Below are 21621 nucleotides of genomic sequence, written 5' to 3'. Positions count from 1 at the left end.
GGGTGGGGAGGGGGGGGTGTTTCTCATATTTCAAGAGTGGTCCTGCAGACAGATCTTCATACCACACCACAGGGTACTCCGGTCTGTGTGTGTGTGGCTGTCACAGCCAAGGAGGGAATAGGGCTTTCTACAACTCATCACACATCACCACTTGTCTTCTCATCTTTTTCCATCTTTATCCTCAAATCTTGTGTCACTGTGACTCTGTCTCTTCTGTTTTTAACGACATTGTTTCAACCTGGGCCCGACTTTAACTTATCAAGGGTGGACTGCATAAATATGGTCAGCATCAGTTTGCAGTGCAGTGAAGAACATCAGTACAGCTGGAATTACCCTGTCCAAACTGACAACTAGAGGAGCTTTCACCTGTCATTTTTCAAAGGTGAGCATTTTATTTCCTTGGAAATAATTTTAGTTTTAATAATACAGCATTTAAATATGACCTGGATATATTGTGACAAGACACTTATAGAATAAATAATTGAAAATGACCAGTTTGGTGGAGTAACAGGTTTAAATAGTGTTTAAATATGATGGCTTGACCTCTTGAATTGATACAATAAGGTTTAATGTTGATCTGTTCATATAATCCCTACAAGATCAACAATTTTTAGAATGTCTTAAAAAAATGCAAAACTGCAGCTTTTAGGTAAGGTAACAATTTTCTATAATGAAAATTGGATTTAAAATTTTTATGATTGCTTTTTTATATTTGCGAAATAAGCTGCACCTTATGATACTTTTTCTAATAAAATCATGTATTTAAAAAAAATGACACAGAAATCATAACATAAATACAATGAACAACGTGGTTAGAGTAGGATTAAAGACACTGAGCCAAATCTGAGCAAAATGGCGATCAACAAGTGTGAAATGAAATGAGCACGCTGTGCTGTCTTTGTAGAGATGCTCCCCCACCCCAATTTGTTACTGGATCCCACTGGATCCCATCACTCCCTGTTGCTTTTTTCCTACTCTCCTCTTGCTGTTTTTGGTTTCATGTAATAACTCTAAAGCTTTATTACACGCACAACAAGTAACCAATATTCTTTATGTGTTTGCCATCAAGCTGCTTAACATGCTCAGTTCATTGGCTTGAGAATAATAAAGTTCCTTTCCTATGTTTTCTGTATCATTCTGCACTCAAGACTCATCAGCTGCACCAACTTTATTTTGTCTCCTGCACGTTCTGGCACCTCACTCCCACCGTCTGTGCACCCCTCCATGGTGACAGAGAGAGTCCCTGTCAGCCTGATGTCCTCAGTTGTAGCCCCAGAAAAACCCACCTCCAACACCATGGGCCCCAAAGAGGTCAGTGCAGATCGGCAATAAATTAATGGCATGTAGTGCAGTTTGATTACAGAAAACCTTATTGAGTCACAGTATGGGGCAAGCTTCTTAAGTGCATTTTTCTTTGATCGAGCTGTCGGACTTAGTTTATGCAGACCTGAAAGGGTCAGGTGGTCTAAAGAACCACAGCTGGCTTCAAGAGCTGAATTTTTACCTTTTAAGATGTAATTAACTTACTCAGTAGTACAGCTAACATAATAAAAATTCTTGGCTGGTGCATGAAGGTCTGTCATGTGTGGGAAGTGAGAGAATAATTAAACGAGGGTGAGACTTTGATAATGAAATGAATAGATCACATATAGTGTACAGTACCTGCTTGTATATGTAAATGTGTTCTCTCTGTGGTTCATATCAAGATTGTATAAAGAGGATGCGTGGTAAATATTGAAACAAAAGTTTGAATGACAGGAAATACTGTAAATGTCTGATGATTCTACGTTTCCTGTGACTGGTTAGTTACTTTATGACCCTTCAGGTGGAGCTAATCCTTGTAAAGGAGCAGAATGGGGTCCAGCTCACCTCAACCACCTTAGTGACTCCAACTCAGACCGACCCCAGCGGGGAGGAGGAGAGGGAGACGTGGGGGAAGAAAATTGACTTCCTCCTGTCCGTGATTGGATTCGCTGTGGACCTCGCCAATGTGTGGAGATTTCCCTACCTCTGCTACAAGAATGGAGGAGGTGAGATGGATGAAGAGAGTTGCTGGGGAGGACGCTGTTTTCAGCCCCCCCCCCATCTGCTACGCTGAGATAGGTAGAGGGTAAACAAAAAATGGGGTGCAGAGGCAAAGGAAAGAAATAATGTGTATGACAATTTAGGATCATCCTCCTCTTTTTGTGAGAACAGTTGGAGTAGAAATTGAAGTGAAAATTGCACAGTGTATGTGTATGGTTGTGATCAAAAGGTAAAACTGGGGAAAAAAAGTAAAATCCACACATGCACATACTCAAACAGTGTTTACACATGCCTGTCTGTTTTTGTAGGCATGTTCCAGAGCCTTATGTATGCTGGCCGCTATTTGTGATTTTTTTCCAACCCTTTACAAAGATCAAAATAGGGGAAAAACCACCACAGCTGCTCCGAATAGATTAGCTCCAACAATCACCACCACTAATTACGGCTGTTTAACATAGAGCTCTCATTATGTTTAAGAGCTGTAAATGATACTGCAGCCATGGTCGAGGCTGACACTCTGCTCTGGAGACACTATATGTCCCCAAACGCACCATGTTGTCATACTTGTATGACAAGCACATGTTTAGGGAAATATCACTGGACTTCATTTAAGGCTAAACTACATAGCAAGGACTCATGTTTTCTTCTACATTTGTTTTTGTTTTGTTTTTTTAGAAACAGTCCACTTCCAATTATTTTTAAAAGTGGTCATAATGACCATTTTTCCCTGCACTGGGGCTGTACCAACACAGACGTTTGTCATAGACATTAATCATCTCCCCCAATCTTATAGGCTGTTATACCTAGTCTAAAAAAGGAACTGGGCCAGTTTCACAGAGGCAGCCTACTGTAACATAGAGCAGTGAAATAATAAAGGGAATAGATACAACTGAACCTGCTGTTCTTCTCAGTTTTTCAGCATTCTATATATGTATTTTTTAAATTTTTGTGTAGTCTTTCTTTTTGTATACCTATGCTCAAAAAAAGAATAAAATATCAGGTTTGAAACTTATGTTTTGACAGATATCCTTTAAATTGTGTGTGTGCATGTGCAGGTGCCTTCCTGGTGCCCTACCTGTTCTTCATGGTGATAGCAGGCATGCCTCTTTTCTACATGGAGCTGGCTTTGGGACAGTACAACAGGGAGGGGGCAGCAGGGGTCTGGAAGATCTGTCCTATATTTAAAGGTAGGAAATGACGGGTCATAAGATACAGTACATATTCAGATCTATACAGGCAGACTCATTCCCACATACTGTACATGCACCAAATGAACACCTGCATGTTCCCACCTCGCTGGACAGCTTCCACTGTCTGATGATATATTTCCTTTAATATCTGCATGTTTTTCTTCTGCCCACATGTCTGTCTGTCGGCATTCTTTTGTCTTTGTGTTGATAAGTGACAGCAGGCATTGTTTATCCCTCCCGCCCCGCCCCGCCCCAAACACCAGGTTCTTTTGACACTCAGATGGAAAGCAAATAAAAATTGGGCTTTTAGGCTCCTGTCCTGACTGTTCAAAATTTTCTATTAAATGGTGGCAGGAACAGCAGCTGATGCTCTCTCTGGGTACTTTTCAGCACATCAAGGAACAAGGCGTATGAAAATGCCATCATTAAGGCCAACTCACATTTTGAAGCAAAGTCACTCCTTGAAAACATGCTGCTACACTTTGTTCAACCTTTTATGCCTTTGTTAAACAGTACAGTATACAAGCTGTGACTTGTGTTTATCCATCTGTCTATCTACTGTATATTCTGCTCTTTTATTTATTTGTTGGTAATTTTCTTTGGCTATGTAAAAAAAAAACAAAAAAAAAAACAAAGGTTACATTTTCATTTAAATCCACATTTAATACATCATTATGAGTTTAAAACTTCATCAGAAATATCACATCAAATACCATTATTAGCAGTAGACCATCTGTTGTGACACAGTATGAAGTCATTCCGCTGTCTTTTGTTGTTCATGTGCTTGTTGGTCTAAAGGTGACCCATACTGTGTACGTGCTGCTTCATGAGTGTGCGTGCCTCCTCTGTGTGTGAACATGTGCCGTCTGTCAGGGCACTGACGTTCTAATCACATGCTTCAGTCTCTCTCCGTCTCTCAGCAGAGGGATAACAGTAATTATTCAAATACACACATACACATGCCCATATTGACAATAATTATTCTGATCAACAGGCTGGTTTCCTCTCAGGATCAATGCATTTGAAGGGGAGATGGAGAGATAGCATGGTCACTTGCAGTGCTAAAAAGAGGCATCATTCCATGGACAAATATCACATCCACATTACAAAGGAATCAATAAGGCACAGTTGTGGTCATGAATTTAACAAAGGTTAACAATTAAATCCAGCCTTAGAAGAGTGGACATTGCTTCAGATTTAAAGAAAGGGTAGATTATTAAGATAATTAAGGCATGAAGAAACAATCTTCAGAAGTTGGTGCTGCTTTCTTTGAGCCCACAGGCATGAATCATAAGCTTACCATATTCATACTGAGGGAGAGATTCTACTTTCTGGTGTTATTTTGGTGCAGGAAGTTGTGAGAATACTGTCACGGTTCAAAAAAGTAATGTCTGTGTATTACTTTTTCTTCATATTAATAGTTCTTAAAGACAAAATGATTCATGCAAAAGAGCATTTTGTAAAAAAAAAAAAAAAAAACTAAGATTAATAGTACCACTGACAAAGGTTTGAATGTTATTTGCTTCATGGTATGGTGCATAATGAAAGCACACAGTATGGTAAAGGGTGTGTGTGTGGCAGGAAAATCTGAAAAGTCACCTTTGTGGTCACCATCCAGAAAAAAGTGTGAGGCTTGGATTCAGGTGAAAGTACTGATGCATTATAAGCTAAATACAGTATAAAGGATCAAAAGATGTTAGTTCTGCAGAAAATGGGTTCTGTGACTGATTCATTATTATGTCTTACATTGTTAGTCTTACTGATATATCAGCGTGAAAGTGGTGTTTTACTGTTGTAGCTGGTTGGGGTTTAGCTGTTTACAGAGAGATTAGACGCCCAAATCATCACAAGATGAAAGACAGAGAAAAAAAATCTCTCCTACTCTTTTTAAATTAGTTTTTTGTTCACTATTGGCTGCAAACCATAATTAAATATAACCATCATCATGATCATTTATGTTGCCCGATCAGGTGTTGGCTTTACAGTGATCCTCATTTCTCTCTACGTTGGTTTCTACTATAACGTCATCATCTCCTGGGCGCTGTTCTACCTCTTCTCCTCGTTCACCGGTGAGCTGCCCTGGGTCCACTGCAACAACACTTGGAACAGTCCTAACTGCTCCGACTGGGCTGACAACAGCTCAGGCAGTGACATTTACAAGGCAACTCCTGCTCAGGAATACTTTGAGTAAGTTCTCCTGAACTTTATTTTCCATTCAAATGCTCTTCTTTTCATTTTAGTTCTTTAAAAACTACATGCAAAATCCATTCAGTTAAAGGCAAACATACTTTAAGTATTTGTCTACCTACTAAAGCCTTTGGGTTTGGCCTTGTATCAGCTGCACATTTCTACTTCAGGAGGTGCTCAAGAAAAATTTCGGTGCAATGCAGTCATGCCATGAAATGATGTAGAGTTGGCTCCACACTCAACAGAATAACTGAAGTTACTTTACCGTCAGCCTTTTGTCTAAATTTAGTCATGCCTTATAAGATCTGATAATGAATAATTTAAGGAATAATAAACTATTCGGAAATGAACATCAGGTATATTGTCCTCTAAATAGATCTGGAGCTTGGCTGCGTTTAGCTGCTGCAGCCTCCCTCCCTGTGCAACTGCCCAGGTGTCTCCTGTTCCAATAAGTGAGGGGCTGGACTGTTCTGGCAGTTGAAGCGTTTCATCCATGCTAGTGGAAATGACAGTATGCTATTTACACAGAACCACCTGCAGACAAGTTGACCACATCAGTTTGAACAATGTTCAGTAATTTTATAGTCTTTCAGGTGACATACTCCACTTTATAGAAAAAAAAAAAAGTTTTATCGCTAGTGCAGTTTTCCTGTTATGCCAGACTGCTGTGGTCTTTAAGACCTTATAATTAAACCTACAGTATGTAACTTCTTTCATATGTTTTTGTTGTAGAAATAGGCTACAAAATGTGTCTTAGTGCAGAGACGTTTTGTCGAAGCCTCCTGTGACCCAGACTCATTGAACAGCACTGGCACCAGTGCAGAGACATTAGCTTCTAAATGGTTTCGAGCACGATTGACCTCTCTAACCAATGCATTCTCATTTATTGTAATTTCATATGGACAAATACCTGAAGAGCTGGGGAGAGCTAGGCGGACCGTAGCAGATTGTAGTAGAGCGTAGTGGAGCAGGAGAGGGCGCACTGGGCGGAGCAGAGTGATTGGGAGTTTCATGTTATTGGTACCTTAAGTTACGTATTGTAGCTTTAAGTAATACAAGCTTTTGCAGCATTTCATATAGTATCTGGAAAGTGTCCAACAACAAGACTAAAAACAGACTTTTTTTTTTTCCCTAATCTTAACCCAAAATAGCCACTGACCAGACTATGGATGCAAACACCAGTTTACAGTCTAACAATCGTGCACTTTGTATGCCCATCATCTGCCACAACCACCTCCTGGCATCTCTTCTGCCTTTAATAAATGAGTATCTTCATTTGTTTCTTCTGAAACATTTTATCTGTTGCAGTTTAAGTGCACTGTATAGAAACATTGTAATTTAAACCGAGTGTGTGATGTATAGTATGTCCTAGTTATTTGCATTTGGATTATCTGACACTAACTTTTGTTGCAAAATTAGCTTCCGAGTCTCATTAAATCTCTCCAGAGTCCCATCTGGAAGAGATAGACATACAGTCTTATGCAAAAGTTTAGGCACCCCTTGATAAATAACAGATTTTGGTGATTTTTTTATTTGAACAGATGTTAACACAGTTTCTCTTGGAAATGGAAAAAATGCACAATATTTTCAGCAAACAGTGATGCATAGTTACTTCTTATGCCATAAAGTGAACAAAAATAAAAAATAAAAACATTATTATGGCATGGTGCAAAAGTTTGGGCACCCTAAGAGTTCCAGAGTCTCAAAGTCTCTCACAAGGTTTCAGACCTTAATCAGCGCGTTAGATCTGATGCACAGCAACAGCTGTCATTGGTAAATGCCAATTTCAAAGCTGTACAAATACCTTGACTCTTCAAACCTTGTGCACACACTTGTGGACACCCAGCAACCATGGGTTCCTCTAAGCAGCTGTGTAAGACCCTGAAAATGAAAGTTATTGATGCCCACAATGCAGGAGAAGGCTACAAGAAGATAGCAAAGCGTTGTCAGCTTGCAGTTTCCACAGTAAGAAATGTAATTAAGAGATGGCAGATCAGGGGAACTGGGGAGGTCAAGATGAGATCTGGAAGACCAAGAAAACTCTCGGACAGAACTGCTCGTATGCTGGTCAGAAAGACAAATCAAAACCCACATTTGACTGCAAAAAACCTGCAGGAAGATTTAGCAGACTCAGGAGTGGTGGTGCACCGTTCCACTGTGCAGCGATGCTTGCACAGACAAGGCCTTCATGGAAGAGTCAGCAGAAGAAAACCTTATCTGCGTCCCCATCATAAAATCCAACGTCTGAAGTATGCAACAGGACATCTACAGAAGCCCGATGCGTTTTGGAAACAAGTGCTGTGGACTGATGAAGTTAAAATAGAACTCTTTGGACACAATCAGCAAAGGCATGTTTGGAGAAAAAAAGGAGCAGCATTTCATGAAAAGAACACCTTGCCAACTATTAAGCATGGGGGTGGATCTATCATGCTCTGGGGTTGTGTTGCAGCCAGTGGCACAGGAAACATTGCACGGGTGGAGGGAAGAATGGATTCCACTAAATACCAGCAAATTCTGGAAGCAAACATCACACCATCTGTAAAAAAGCTGAAGCTGAAAAGAGGATGGCTTCTACAACAGGACAATGATCCTAAACATACCTCGAAATCCACTATGGAATACCTCAAGAGACGCAGGCTGAAGGTTTTGGAATGGCCATCACAGTCCCCTGATTTAAACATCATTGAAAATTTGTGGGTAGATCTTAAAAGAGCTGTGCATGCAAGACGACCAAAGAATATTACAGAACTAGAAGCTGCTCAATTTTTGTATAAATATGCATGAAAAAACAGGAAGACATGAATCTTGTTCCAAGATGATGCCTTGTGCAGTGAGGACTGGCTCTATCTCTGGCACTTTTCTTACATGGACACTGGCTACAATGTTAGTAGGTATTCCTGAAATGCTAAGAATGTTAAAGACAAGACCCTTAGAGGTGGTGTAGTGGTGTCTCAGGAGAGGTTATTGTTCTTAACTAGAATGTCCTCTATCTTAGACGAGGGGTGCTCCACATCCAGGACAGCAACGGTATTGATGACCTGGGTCGTCCACGCTGGCAGTTGACTTCTTGTCTGGCTGTGGTGATTGTTCTGCTCTACTTCAGTCTCTGGAAGGGAGTCAAGACCTCTGGCAAGGTAGGAGATGCCACAGTAGCTGTGTTTCTAAATGTAAAAATCAGTACTATATAATTCCTACCCAAGAGTCTTTGAATTATAAGTCACTTGATATGGAATTACTTGAGGAATCACTGCATCTTTAAGTCCAGTTTAAATCCACTAAAAATAGACTCCTGTATGTGTAGACATAGTATAAATGTGTACTTTCACTCTAACATGTACTCATATTTGTGAAGCTGACTGCGTGTGTGTGCCATTCTTTCCTTTGTTTAAATGTGTGGGTATTCTGTTTGTATGTGTGCGCAATCCTCTCAGGTCGTGTGGATCACAGCCACTATGCCCTATGTGGTCTTGACTGTGCTGCTGCTCCGTGGAGTCACTCTGCCCGGAGCCATTGACGGCATTAAGGCCTACCTCTCTGTGGACTTCCTGAGACTCTGTGATGCCAAGGTGAGATTCAAACAAGGAGAGTGAAGTGAGAGTGGTGGGGGAGCAGAAGAAGAATGGAGCATGGCGTGATTTAACATAGAAGCAAATATGAAAGAAGAATTTTAGTAAAATATTACATACATGTTAGACAATAAATAAATAGGGGAATAAAGTATGCTAGACACCTAAATCACAGTTGCTGCTGAGAACAGCTGAGAACCCATAGCAACAAGGAATAAAGAGGCACTACTGACACTTTCTTTCCATGGTTGATCACGTAGTATGTTTTTCCAAGTTGCATGCTAAAGAAAAATACTGTATGTATCTCAGATCAGGCAAAAGACAAAAAAATAACAGAAAGGAACAAAGAACCATAAGAAGAGAGAAGAGTTACAATAAAATGAGTGAAGGCAGGCCAGGAGAGAGAGAGAATAGTTAAGCTAAACTGACATGGCCAACACACACTACACAGTTCCTTTTCTCCACAAACAAATGTGACCCTCTTTCATTATGGTCTCCAGGGAGGAATGACAAAAACCTGAATGTGGAATCATTCCTTAGTTTACACAACTGCTGCATTAATGCATAACAGCAAAGACAACTTAACTGTTTGTGTCTTGTTGACCAATTTGTGAAAAGCCTTAACCACAACATTGATCAGAGAGGGATTTCCTCTATGTATGAAACATGAGAAAATTGTCTGTGTAGCCCATTTCTAATATATTCCTTAAATGTGAAACCTACTATCACATCTTATGACAATATTTTATTTACCTTAATAGCAGGAACTAAGGGGCTCAATAAGTAAGCATGCAGGACTAAAGGACCCAGTTATGGAGAAAGCAAGAAGGGGATAGATATAGAGGTGCATGGGAGAAATTGGAGAATTAGATTAGATAGATGCATGGAGCAGTAATTTGCAAAATTACTCTCCGTATTCACGAGCGTCTTTCATCTGCTGCTGTTGAATGAGTTTCCTGCAATTATCCCTAATAATGGCTTTTTTCCTCTCCTGTGCCTTTTGTTTGCCGCTTCACACAAGTGTGCTTGTTCTGTCGCTCCCCAGGTCTGGATTGAGGCAGCGACACAGATCTGTTTCTCACTGGGAGTGGGGTTTGGTGTGCTTATTGCCTTTTCCAGCTACAACAAATTCAGCAACAACTGTTACAGGTAAGGATACGCAGGGAGAGGCAGCAGCAGGAGGGAACATTACACACATGTGCGCGACATAAGCAAGTGAATTACAATAACCTTTGAAGCTCCTTGATACACATCAAGTCTTTGACCGCCTGCTGTGTGACAGTCAGTCATAACACCAATCACAACTGTTGCACTTTGAAAATCATCCGCATCACGCAGGAGGCTTTTATCTCAGTGATTTGCCTTTTTTAATGTTTCTCTTTACTGACACATGACACCCTCCACCTTGATTCCTCCTTGAGCTAATTGTTTTGCAGGACACTGACAAGAAAATTGTTAGTTTTTCCAGCTCACTTCTTTCTGATATACTTTTAGGAGGATTTTGTTCATATTTAACACTGGCCAACTAACTTAATCACTTTTACTGCTGAGCAAGGTTAGACTTCCAGAAGAAGACAGGACAACAGGTCTGTCACATCACAGACAGGACAGTGACCAGGTGGCTGACTGAATAATCCATTTCTTCAACCCAGACTCATTACAGCAAGCCAGCATTACCACCATGTAGAAGCCAACAGGAAAGTGACTTTCACCCACACCTGACAGTTTACTGGCTGGTCAATAATGCTGATACTGACTGCGTGATGGCTGATGACTGACTAATGAACTGTTTGATATATTTAATTATTTATTCATTCATTCATGACTATTGTTTTTTTTTTTTCATTTTATTTGATTTTATGTCCCAGAGACGCCATCATCACAAGCTCCATCAACTCTTTAACCAGTTTCTTCTCCGGCTTTGTCGTCTTCTCCTTCCTTGGCTACATGTCCTACAAGCACAACGTGGCCCTGGACAAAGTTGCTAGAGATGGTATGATGATATTTTTCTGTTTTGTAATGTGGTACCTGTGTAAATAAATGTGTGTGTGTGTTCTTGAACTTGCTGCATAGTGAGGACCCAAAAAGTATATATATTTTTTTGCTACAGTGAAGACATTTTTGAAAAGTGAGAACATTTTGGCTTGTCCTCACTTTCTAAAACACCTTTTTGAGGCTTAATACTTGATTTTAGGGTTCAGGTTAGAATTAGGCATTTAGTTCTGGTGGCTAATTTTAGGGTAAGGGGCTAGAGAACACATTATGTCAATGAGTGTCCTCACAAAGATAGGAGTACAAAAGTGTGTGTTGTAGACACTATCATACAATTACAACTTTCCCCTCATCTGTCAACAATTATTGATGAGAAACAGCACATGCGTTTGGAAAAATCTGGAACTTGATCAAGTTAAAGTTAAACAGAACTTACTGCACTCCTGTTGTTATTTGCAACATATCTTAACATTAGGTTTTTGATAGCATGGTTTTGTTATTTGACTAATGTTTTATTGATGCTATTTGTAATTTTCTCCTCAGATGATATGTTAAATTTCTGCAATACGCTTGTGTTTCCTGCCTGGCGACTACAGATGAAATTTAGCTTTGTAGCTACTGTAATTCTGGGAAAGTCGTGGACCAGTTATTGTCCCTGTCAAACAAACAAACAAACAAAAAAAGACTAAAGACTTTAAATATAATAAAAACACACTGCATGTTGCAGGAAAATATCCAGCTTTAAGTCATATTCCATAGTTTGTGTTATTACTTTTTAATGTACTGTACTTTTGTAGCGTCACGTCAGTCATACAATAGGTTGTTGGTTTTGTGTAAGACAGATCAACCTACTCTTACCATTATTCAGTGATGGGTGCTAATAAATGGCAGTGCAAACAGCTCACAGTGGGGTAGTAATACCAGAAGAATAGAAACAGGAAAATGTGCATTCTTTAATTATTCTAAGAGTCAGCAATATTTAAGCTGGGCCGTGTTTAGATGCCAACACTGTAATCAGTGAAGAACCCTGGCAGTGAACCCACTGAGAGGTTGATTGTTATTAAAAATGGTACAGTACTCTTCTCTGATATGCCGTCTTCGATTCCCCTGATTCTTATTGTTTAACATGTTATATCTAACTAACATTCAGCTTTTATGTTTGCTGCTATGTTAAATCCTCCAGATGCTAATGTTTGTGCATTTAGTGCTGTTTTCTGCTTTCCTTGCTTGAATTTCTTGTTCTGTAGGTGCTGGTTTGGTGTTTGTTATTTACCCAGAAGCCATTGCAACATTACCTGGGTCATCCGTTTGGGCAGTTATCTTCTTCATCATGCTGTTGACACTGGGCATTGACAGTGCTGTGCGTATGTTTGTTTGTTTGCTTGTTTTATTTTTTTTTGTTGTTGTTTGTTTTTTGCAGCAATGCTTCAGACATGCATTGGACAAAACGTGAAATGTGAAATTTTCATTTTGCAGTTTTAATTTTTTGGAACTTTAATATGCCAGTAATGCAGTAAACACATTTGCCAGCGTGACTGACTGTTTTTTCCTAACTCTTGTGACCCACTTTAGATGGGTGGGATGGAGTCTGTGATCACAGGGCTGATTGATGAATTCAGATTCCTCCATAAACACAGAGAGCTGTTCACTCTCTTAATTGTCGTAGCCACCTTCCTCATATCCCTTTTCTGTGTTACAAATGTAAGTATCATGTTGGCCTTGTTTGTGTGACAGTTGACATTCTTTTGTGTACTCTGTTCTACTAATCAAAGAATGACAAGTATTTGCAAATGCAATGACTTGAATGATCCAAATGTATTTAGAGGTTTTTTATTTGTTCTTACTGTAAACTATATTATAAAATGTATATAATATAACAGTTATTATACATTTGTTATCTTATCTCTGTCTGTCCAGGGTGGGATGTATGTGTTTACTCTGCTGGACCACTTTGCAGCAGGAACATCGATTCTCTTTGGAGTGCTTATTGAAGCCATTGGAATCGCATGGTTCTATGGTGAGCGAGGTAGAGGAGAGAAATGAGGAAGGACAAACATAATTCATGTTTTCATGGGCAGCAAAGCTGATGCTACATTAGAGGTTTGATGAGAAATCTGCAGATGTTCTGTGCCTTCTTACAGCATAGTTTTATCAAATATGATTGATTGATTTATTCTTTCAAGCAAGTAAAGATAGTCGACATGTCAACACACATAATTTCACACATATCCACAAATGCTAATCCAATATCAATTTGCTTATACCTAGTACGTGCTTGAACGGAGTAGGAAGAAGTTAGACTTATCTAGTCCTACCCCATAACATCATCTTACCATCATTGGTTTGCAAGCAGTTTCTCTACTTAGATAATTTTGTTCTACACCACACAAGTAATATACTAAAAAATTATTACAGATTGTTAACATTCTTACATAGTTACATTCTTAGAAAATTGTCTTCTACACCACACAAGTAATATACTAACAAATTATTACATAGTGTTAACATTCATACACCACACCCACAATGTTAAACCTGTTCTTGCATATATCTTGATTGACACATACCTTTATATTTATGTTTAAACTCATCAATTCTACTATTTTTTATGTCCACACTTAAATTATTCCATAGTTTTACCCCACTTATGGAAATACAAAATCTTTTTTTGGTTGTACGTATAGCATGAATTTTTAAATTTAACTGACCCCTTAAATTGTATCCCCCTTCCCTTTCATTAAATAGTTTTTGAATTCCACCAGGTAATAAATTGCTCCTGGCTTTATACATAAACACTGCAGTCTTTTATCCCACTAAATCAAAAAATTTTAACAATTTAGACTGTATGAAAGCTACGTTGGTGTGATCCCTATACCCCATCTTATGCACAATTCTTATCGCTCTTTTTTGTAATATATACAATGGTTGAAGTGAGCTTTTGTATGCATTTCCCCAGTTTTCAACGCCATAATCTAAGCATGTTAAAATAAATGAGGAATACAAAATGCGTAGTGCTTTCCTGTCCAAAATATATCTAACTCTTGCCAATATCGATATGTTTTTTGCTATTTTGTGCTGAATATATCTGTCAATCAATCAATCAATCAATCAACTCAACATACATCATTCAGCACAGCACAAGTAAAGTCAAAATAAAACACATTTTTAAATTTAGGAGTTTCTATATTGCCTCTTGCTTTGATTAGAAATACTGTACCATGCCAGTGCAGTATAAACCAAAAAGCCCATTAAACCATATTTGGACCCAAGAATCTACCACAGTATTATCTAAAAATGCAGCCATCGCCTTAGCGAATACTCTGTTTGTGTGGTGCAAACTCCCAAATCATTTTTAAATAATCAAGCTACTAAAAAGTTACTAAAACTAGCTGATGTGCAGTGAACCTGACTTTTTTTTACTGTGGGGCAGTTGACTCATTTGCTTTTATTTCTTTGCCTGGACACAGTTTTGTGTTGTCAACATCTTGGGGTGCTGATTCTGCTGTGATACTGCTCAGGATTAGTCAGGGCTTTTCAAAACTACACACGCTGATTATTACTGGGTCAGTCGGTTGCGATCTTTGCCAAAGACTCCCGGCCTCCATCTGATTTAATCTGTCTTTAAGTGTACAGACAGACAGGTGTGACACATATACACACACATATCTTTAAATATATATTGTGTTAGGATCGCGCAGATGGATGCAGGCGTTGCTCGATTAAGTAACACAGGCACACGTCATCAGTCCAATAATTGCAAGACTCACCTCAAGCAACCCAGGCCCTGAACACACACACACACACACACACACACACACTATGGGCTTCAGAAACATAGAACTCATGTTCCTTTCGATTGTATTATTATTTAAAGTGACGGATGTATCATCTGTACAAATGCTTCTTGCTAAACCAGGACCAACATTCACAAAAAAACCTATTAAACTTATCTACTGCATCCTCCAATCTATTGACCGGTGTGTCATTATCCATAAAATATAAGCATACTCTACTAATGGTTTTGGCCTTTTCAGTTTCTAGACAGGTCCTTGGGCATGCATTGTTAAGGCTGAAGGATATACTGTAGCTGTGGTGCCCATAAAAGCTCGTTGAGGTTAAATGGGCCTTGATTTGACCATTGCCAGTGTTACCTTTCTGTTCACTCAGCAGTGGTGAGGCACCACATGAATAAAACTGTAGTTGGGAAACATGTCATTTCTCTTTCCCATGGACAGTTGTCTGATAGCTGGATTGTTGTGAGTGACAACTGGGAGTGACTTCAAAATCATTTTTTCTCTATATTCCATCTTATATCAATCTACCTGTAATCTCAGTTTTAAGGTACCTTCTTCAAAAGCGCCACACCGTATCTCCCTAAGCTGTGTAAGCTTTTTTTTGTTTGTACAATATCTGCACTCTATATGGAAGAAATACTTTAGTTGTGTAGAAGTGAATAAATTATAGAATTTTAGACTTGATGACAACCCTTGCGGTGGCCTCTTATGATAGCTGTTTGTATATTCCTCAGTGATTGTAGATTTCTTCAAGTGTGTGTAGTTTTGTAAATTAATGGCTAAGGTCCAACTGCTTTACTGATTCACCTATACCTATAACACAACCAGCTGAAAACAAGAAAAACTGATGTTTCAGAGAGTGTGAAACCCTGACCCCCATTTTGAAACACCAGCAGGCACAAAATATTTTAAAAACAATCTAAAGGTTGGGAAAATAGATGGCCTGTGATACTGTATTGAGTTTCTTTTCTCATACCTTCTGAACCTGACTGGAGAGATTCATAAGGGGCTAACCAGGCCCCAGGTGGTGGGGTTATATATTGCCCCACTTTGGTGGGTCCTGACCTTGGCAAGCCAGATAAATCAAGCCTAAGGCTTCACAGAGCCTTTTCTCCTTCCTCTTAACTGCAGTCAGAAACCCTTGACCAATGGCCACCGTGGTCTTTTGTTCTTCTGTCATCTACATAAGTACATTTAGCTCTGCTGGATATCTGGTTGTCAGTCTGAATAAATTCCTCTGCAGGCAGAGATGCCTTCCAGGCAGGAAGACAAGCGAAAAAATATATATAAAGCCAGGTTTTAATGAGAGAATGAAAACTGATATGGTAAAAATGGTGCAGTAGCTTAATACAATAGGTTCTGCAGACTCACATTAGTTCTTCATGGACAACTTTTAACTACATTCAAAAACATCTACTGCACTGATAATACTGTAAATACTTGATATTTTCTACTGGAAACCTACTAAGCAGAAGAATTAAGGGAACACTAAATCACACATTGGATCTTGATGAGCAAATTATTCATGTTGAAAACCTTTACTAATGTGTATTGTGTAATTTGTTCTGAACAAAACCATATAACAGTCAGTGGAAACCAAAAACATCACCCATGGAGAACTGGATTCAAAATCACACTGAAAACTGAAATCACAGGCTCATCCAAGTTGTATGACTTTCATCACAGCAACTCATAATGTGACTCAGAAGTGTGTATGGGCCCTACAAGCCTGTATGCACTACCGACAACATCTGGGCATGCTCCTGATGAGTTGGCATGTGGTGTCCTGGGGGATCTCCTCCCAGACTTGGATCAGGGCATCAGTGAGCTACTGCACATTCTGTGGTGGTGCTTGGTGGCGTTGGATGCACTGATACATAATGTCCCATAGGCAATTGGATTTAGGTCAGGGGAACATGAGTCCAGTCAGTGGCATCAGTGTCTTCATCATCTGGGAACCACCTACACACTCTGCCCACTTCAGGCCGGGCATCATCCTGCACCAGGAGGAACCCAGGGCCCACTGCTCCAGTGTAAGGTCTGACATTTTCTCTGAGGATCGGATCCCAGTACCTCCCCAGACAATCACTGACCCACTACCAAACTGGTCACACTTGATGATGTTACAGGCAGCATAATGTTCACCGCGGGGTCTCCAGACTCTTTCACTCCTGTCCCATGTGCTCAGTGTGAGCCTGCTCTCATCTGTGAAGAGAACGGGGAGCCAGTGGCGGACCTGCCAATTGTGGTGTTCTCCGGTTAATGCCAGTCAAGCTGTACAGTGCTGGGCTGTGAGCACAGGTTGTACTAGAGGATGTTGGTACCTCATGCCACCATTGTGGAGACTGGTTCTGACAGTTTGGTCAGAAACATGCACACCAGTAGCTGCTGGAGGGTATTTTGTAGGGCTCTCACAGTGCTCCTCCTGCTCTTCTTTGCACAACTTGCACAAGCAGCCGATACCGGTCCTACTGCTGGGTTGTTGCCCTTCTACAGCTCCGTCTCCTGGTGTAACGGCTGGTCTCCCAGTATCTCCTTCATGCTCTTGAGACCATGCTGGGGGACACAGTAAGCCTTGCAAATGCACATACAGTATGGAGTGCCACCTTGGATAACTGGACTACCTGTGTAACCCTAACTGAATTGCAGGTACTGCCTCATGCTATAAGTAGTGACAAGGACACAACATAAATCTTAAGAAGAGTCAATCAGGAAGCATAAGGAGAGAGCATTTGTCTGTGGCCACCACATATAAAACCATTCCCTTTTTGGGGGTTGTCTTGCTTTAGCCTCTGCGTTGCACCCGTTGTCACTTTCATTTACACCAAAGCAGGTGGAACTGATTCAGAATCACTTGTGCTTCCTAAATGGATGGATTGAAATCCCTGAAGTTTGCTGACTTGGTGTTATACTCTGACAATCAAGTTTTCCCTTAATTTTTTGAGCAGTTTATTTGGTATGCACTTAACCATGTCAGGAAAGTAATATAGAATGTTTCTTTATGTTTCAGGAGTGGATCGTTTCAGTGATGACATCGAAGAGATGATTGGCCAGCGACCAGGCATGTACTGGAGGCTGTGCTGGAAGTTTGTCAGCCCCTGTTTTCTCTTGGTGAGTTGTACTTTTTCAACCCTAACAATGGAAATTTAGTAGATAAATCAGATTTATCAGTTTACCTTCAGCTGTATATGCATTTGGCAATAACAACGAAATATGTCACCAATTTTCACACTTCAAGCTCCCTTTCTGCTGACTGGAAACAATGGAATCAAAGTGCTAAAATCTGACAAGCTATCAGGTTGGGTTATGCTATGGGTTGGGTAAGCTGCAAATGAATTGCCCCCTTAGGATCCATAAAGTTGTCTGAATTGAACTGAAGGTTTATTGTCATATACAGATACAAGTTCAGTCATTACAAAAAGTACTTGTGGGCCTTCTGAAATTGAAAATAAAGAACTATTTCATATAATTTAAAATATTATATAAAATACAATTTAGTTCTAGAAAATATAATTTGTAACTTTCACTTTGCTACTGAATAAATCAGCTCTTCAGTAACTCCTGTATATATCTACCCATCCATCAGTCGAGTGCCAGTGCTTATTCAGATCTAGCTGATAGTGAGCACTAGTCAGGTGAACCAGATGTTTTTCCCCCTGGCAACTTCCTTTTGCTTCTCCAAAGCATTCCTTAAATGCTCCCAAGCCACATGAATGCTGCCCTCTAGTTTGTCCTAACACAACCTGCCAGCTGGTTGTGCATAGTACACTGATAACAACTATAACACTGGTGCAAAAGAAGACCCATTATTACCCAATGCCTTACAGTAAGTGCACTACATTGATATGTGGTGCTCAAGATATATAAAGGAAAATGAACCATTGATTTGAGGGAAGGAGCTTGTCTGATGGTCCACATGTTTGATTCTTAGATTTGCCTGTTGTTGTTGTTGTTGTTGTTTATGCTCATTAATGTAACCATCTTTGGGATTCCTTTCTTTGGGAAGATGTGATTAATTGCTTGTGGGAATGAATGAATAAATGAATGCATGACTTGGATTACAGCATAGCCTCCACCCCTTTGTTTGACAACAGGGATATTGTCACATTGGCTTAAATTGCTTAACAGATATTTTTGTTTGATTGTTTTCCTCAAGTCTTTTGCATTCATAACATTTTCTCATAGTTTATGGTGGTCGTGAGTTTTGCCACATTCAACCCTCCCAGCTACGGTTCCTACATGTTTCCTCCATGGGCTAACATGGTGGGGTGGTGTCTGGCCATGTCCTCAATGGCCATGGTGCCTCTCTATGCCATCTACAAGCTCTGCACACTGCCTGGAAAGTTTTGCGATGTAAGTCTGAGCTTTGGGTTCTTGGCTGAAATGAAATGAGTCATAAATATTAATCTTTCATCTTTAGCTTGCTTTGTCATGATGGAGCACTAAGCGCTGTGTTCTGTTAGAGCAGGATGTCTAATTGCTCTTCTCCCATTCTGCTGTGACAGAGATTGGCTTATGCCATCACCCCAGAGACGGAGCATCATTTGGTAGACAGCGGTGAGGTTCGGCAGTTCACTGTGAGTGTTGGTCTGATTCTGCATTTTTATAATCATGTACATAAATGCCACATCTCTGCATGTTTTATACATATATACATTTATATTCCTCTGATTACTGCACTGTTACACTTCATTTAGCTACTGTTATTTGTGCAGTAGAGTAGTACTGTTTTAATTCATGGGTATATTTGAATTTTTCCCACAGCTGCATCACTGGTTGGTGGTGTGAGGGCTACAGAGAGAAAGTGAAAGAGTGAGAGAGAGAATGAGAGCAGTGGGTGGATGAATGGATGCACAGCAAAGGTCTGAAGTGCTAAGAAAAAGACAGAAACAGCCATTTAAATTGATCATAATGATGTGGTGGTGGGAGCAGTTTAAAAGTGCCAACAAAACATAAAAAGTGTAGTGCTCTTTAATTTCAACAATGGATGAGTGAACCTGTGCATTGACCCTCTCCACCACTAGTGAAAGAATGGGATTCAGTCAAACAGGTCATGTTGTGCTTCGCCTATTACTTTCATGAATACAAAAATCACCTTGAAGGCATACCAGGTAACATTTAGCCTTGTGACTGCCTTCCCTTTGCACTTGTAATAGTGTGTTTGTTTCATAACAATAAACAATGAAGGTCACAGGTCAAAGGATGTAGAAAGGTTTATTTTACATTGTGTCAAGTGCATGGGTACCCAAAATAAGAGTAAAACTAAAAATTCCATGTATTTCTTTGAGGTAAGATGTACATTAAAGTTCAGTTATTGTAGATGAAGTGAAGATGTTGAGGTGCTACATATGACAGCATAAAGAGTTTATTTGTAAAATGTTTAGTCTGTTTTGGAAATTAGCTTTATTTCATTTCAGTTAGTTAATGTTAAAACAGAAAGAAAGAAGCCCTTTTTTGAAATGTCATGAGTCAAAACAAGTATTTAGCAGTCAGATTTGTCATGAATGTTGCAGGTTTTACTGAATCACAGTTCATATAGTTTTTTTACAGTATGTATTTATTTATTTTTAAGACTGTTATAGGATTCTGTGAAACCAGACTGAAAAAGACACCTACTTTTGTTTATATCAAAATAATTCATGTAAAACATCATTTTTTCATTAACACACCAAATAAACACCATTAAAGTAAAATAAAATATTGAATACACATTAACTGAACTTTCTCACTGAGTTGCTTCATTTTATTAAAAAAAAAAAAAAACACAAAGGTGCCCATAACAAATTAGAACCAGTGCACATTAATTATTTATTTGAACAATACGGTCAAGTTTCCTCCAGAAATATAAAGCTTTAATTTTACTCTTGACAGAATCTTATTCACTATTTCATGACTGTTTAAGAAGCTGCTCTTTATTGAACGGCAAATGAGTGGTGTGTCATGTAATATATGATGTACTTTAAGTATCTGTATAAGTAAACGTAATGTAGAGAGGCTTGCATTATATTGTATTGTATGATACTAAATATATAATCAGTCAAACGTTTGGACACACTTTCCCTTTGAACTGAATGGGAAAGTGTGGCAAAACCTATGCCTGGTTGTGTAGTATATATCCATATAACAGGATATATGGATTATTGTTTACAGTAATGTATATTAGCCTTAAGGATCTTGATGACAATTGCATAGAAAATCCATGTGAATCTTCTCCTCACATACTCTTTCTGTTTAATCCGAAACCATAAAACCTTATATGTCACCTTGTATTACATGTAACGCACTGAAGGGTTAACTATGTCCCAAACTGTATGCTTGTGCTGCTGTACTGTGCTTTGTGGTGTTTCGGATTTTGTTTCGTACTGTTGTTTTTGTACCGTCAAATAAAGTATAATTAATACATCATTTCCTTTCTGTTCATATGTTATTTTAAAAACCTCTGTCACTTTCTATCCTTTTCTGTCGAGCCAGGAAGGCAAAATTATTGCCTTGGTACTTCTTATCACTGGGCTTACATTTTGACACTTGAATGAAGTTTTAACATGGCCCTGCTCTGCACACTGTTGTCCCTTTTATACTCCTGTACTACCACTACTGTATATTATACCACTGTACTACCTCGATCAGAAATCAGTTGTAAAATGCGTGCTACCTCACTTTTGCAGTGGCTGCATCTTCACTACAGTATTTATTTATTGCAGCTGTAGAAATAGTTTGATCAATTGAAATGTTGTGTTCCAGATTCCAAAAGGAGACACTGACGTCTAGCCTCCTAACATGTTTATGTATATGTAAGTCTTCTATCTAAACAGAATATCTGGAAATGTTGTTAGCCTTTACCTTGAATGAACTGTACTCATTACAGCA

The 21621-nt window shown here is 39.2% G+C and overlaps 1 protein-coding gene across 3 annotated transcripts; it reads left to right on the top strand.

Moving 5' to 3' along the window:
* The first annotated feature begins 79 nt into the window (after window positions 1-79).
* slc6a3 (solute carrier family 6 member 3) lies at window positions 80-21128 on the top strand. Of its 3 annotated transcripts, none has more exons than XM_020596900.1 (16): window positions 80-382; window positions 1235-1311; window positions 1826-2030; window positions 3081-3212; window positions 5186-5402; window positions 8398-8536; window positions 8834-8968; window positions 10014-10117; window positions 10837-10961; window positions 12208-12320; window positions 12533-12661; window positions 12878-12986; window positions 17765-17865; window positions 18940-19107; window positions 19260-19331; window positions 19519-21128. In XM_020596900.1, exons 2-16 carry the CDS (start codon window positions 1255-1257, stop codon window positions 19540-19542), a joined length of 1830 nt encoding a protein of 609 aa, XP_020452556.1. In that variant the 5' UTR covers window positions 80-382; window positions 1235-1254; the 3' UTR covers window positions 19543-21128. The 3 variants fall into 3 exon arrangements, with proteins under 3 accessions (XP_020452556.1, XP_020452555.1, XP_020452554.1); XM_020596899.1 differs by having other exon boundaries at window positions 1149-1311; window positions 12878-12977; XM_020596898.1 differs by having other exon boundaries at window positions 1149-1311.
* The last annotated feature ends 493 nt before the right edge of the window (window positions 21129-21621 follow it).

This window comes from Monopterus albus, unplaced genomic scaffold (assembly GCF_001952655.1).
Source record: "Monopterus albus unplaced genomic scaffold, M_albus_1.0 scaffold31.1, whole genome shotgun sequence".
NCBI lineage: Eukaryota > Metazoa > Chordata > Actinopteri > Synbranchiformes > Synbranchidae > Monopterus > Monopterus albus.
This window is presented reverse-complemented; position numbering and strand designations above follow the sequence as displayed.

Bases quoted from the DNA above. Each gene is read 5' to 3' on its own strand.
- slc6a3 (XM_020596898.1), top strand. From the start codon at position 1,225: ATGGTGACAGAGAGAGTCCCTGTCAGCCTGATGTCCTCAGTTGTAGCC. The intron at 1,312-1,825 runs GTCAGTGCAGAT...ATGACCCTTCAG, and splicing joins ACACCATGGGCCCCAAAGAG to GTGGAGCTAATCCTTGTAAA. The intron at 12,662-12,877 runs GTAAGTATCATG...CTGTCTGTCCAG, and splicing joins CCCTTTTCTGTGTTACAAAT to GGTGGGATGTATGTGTTTAC.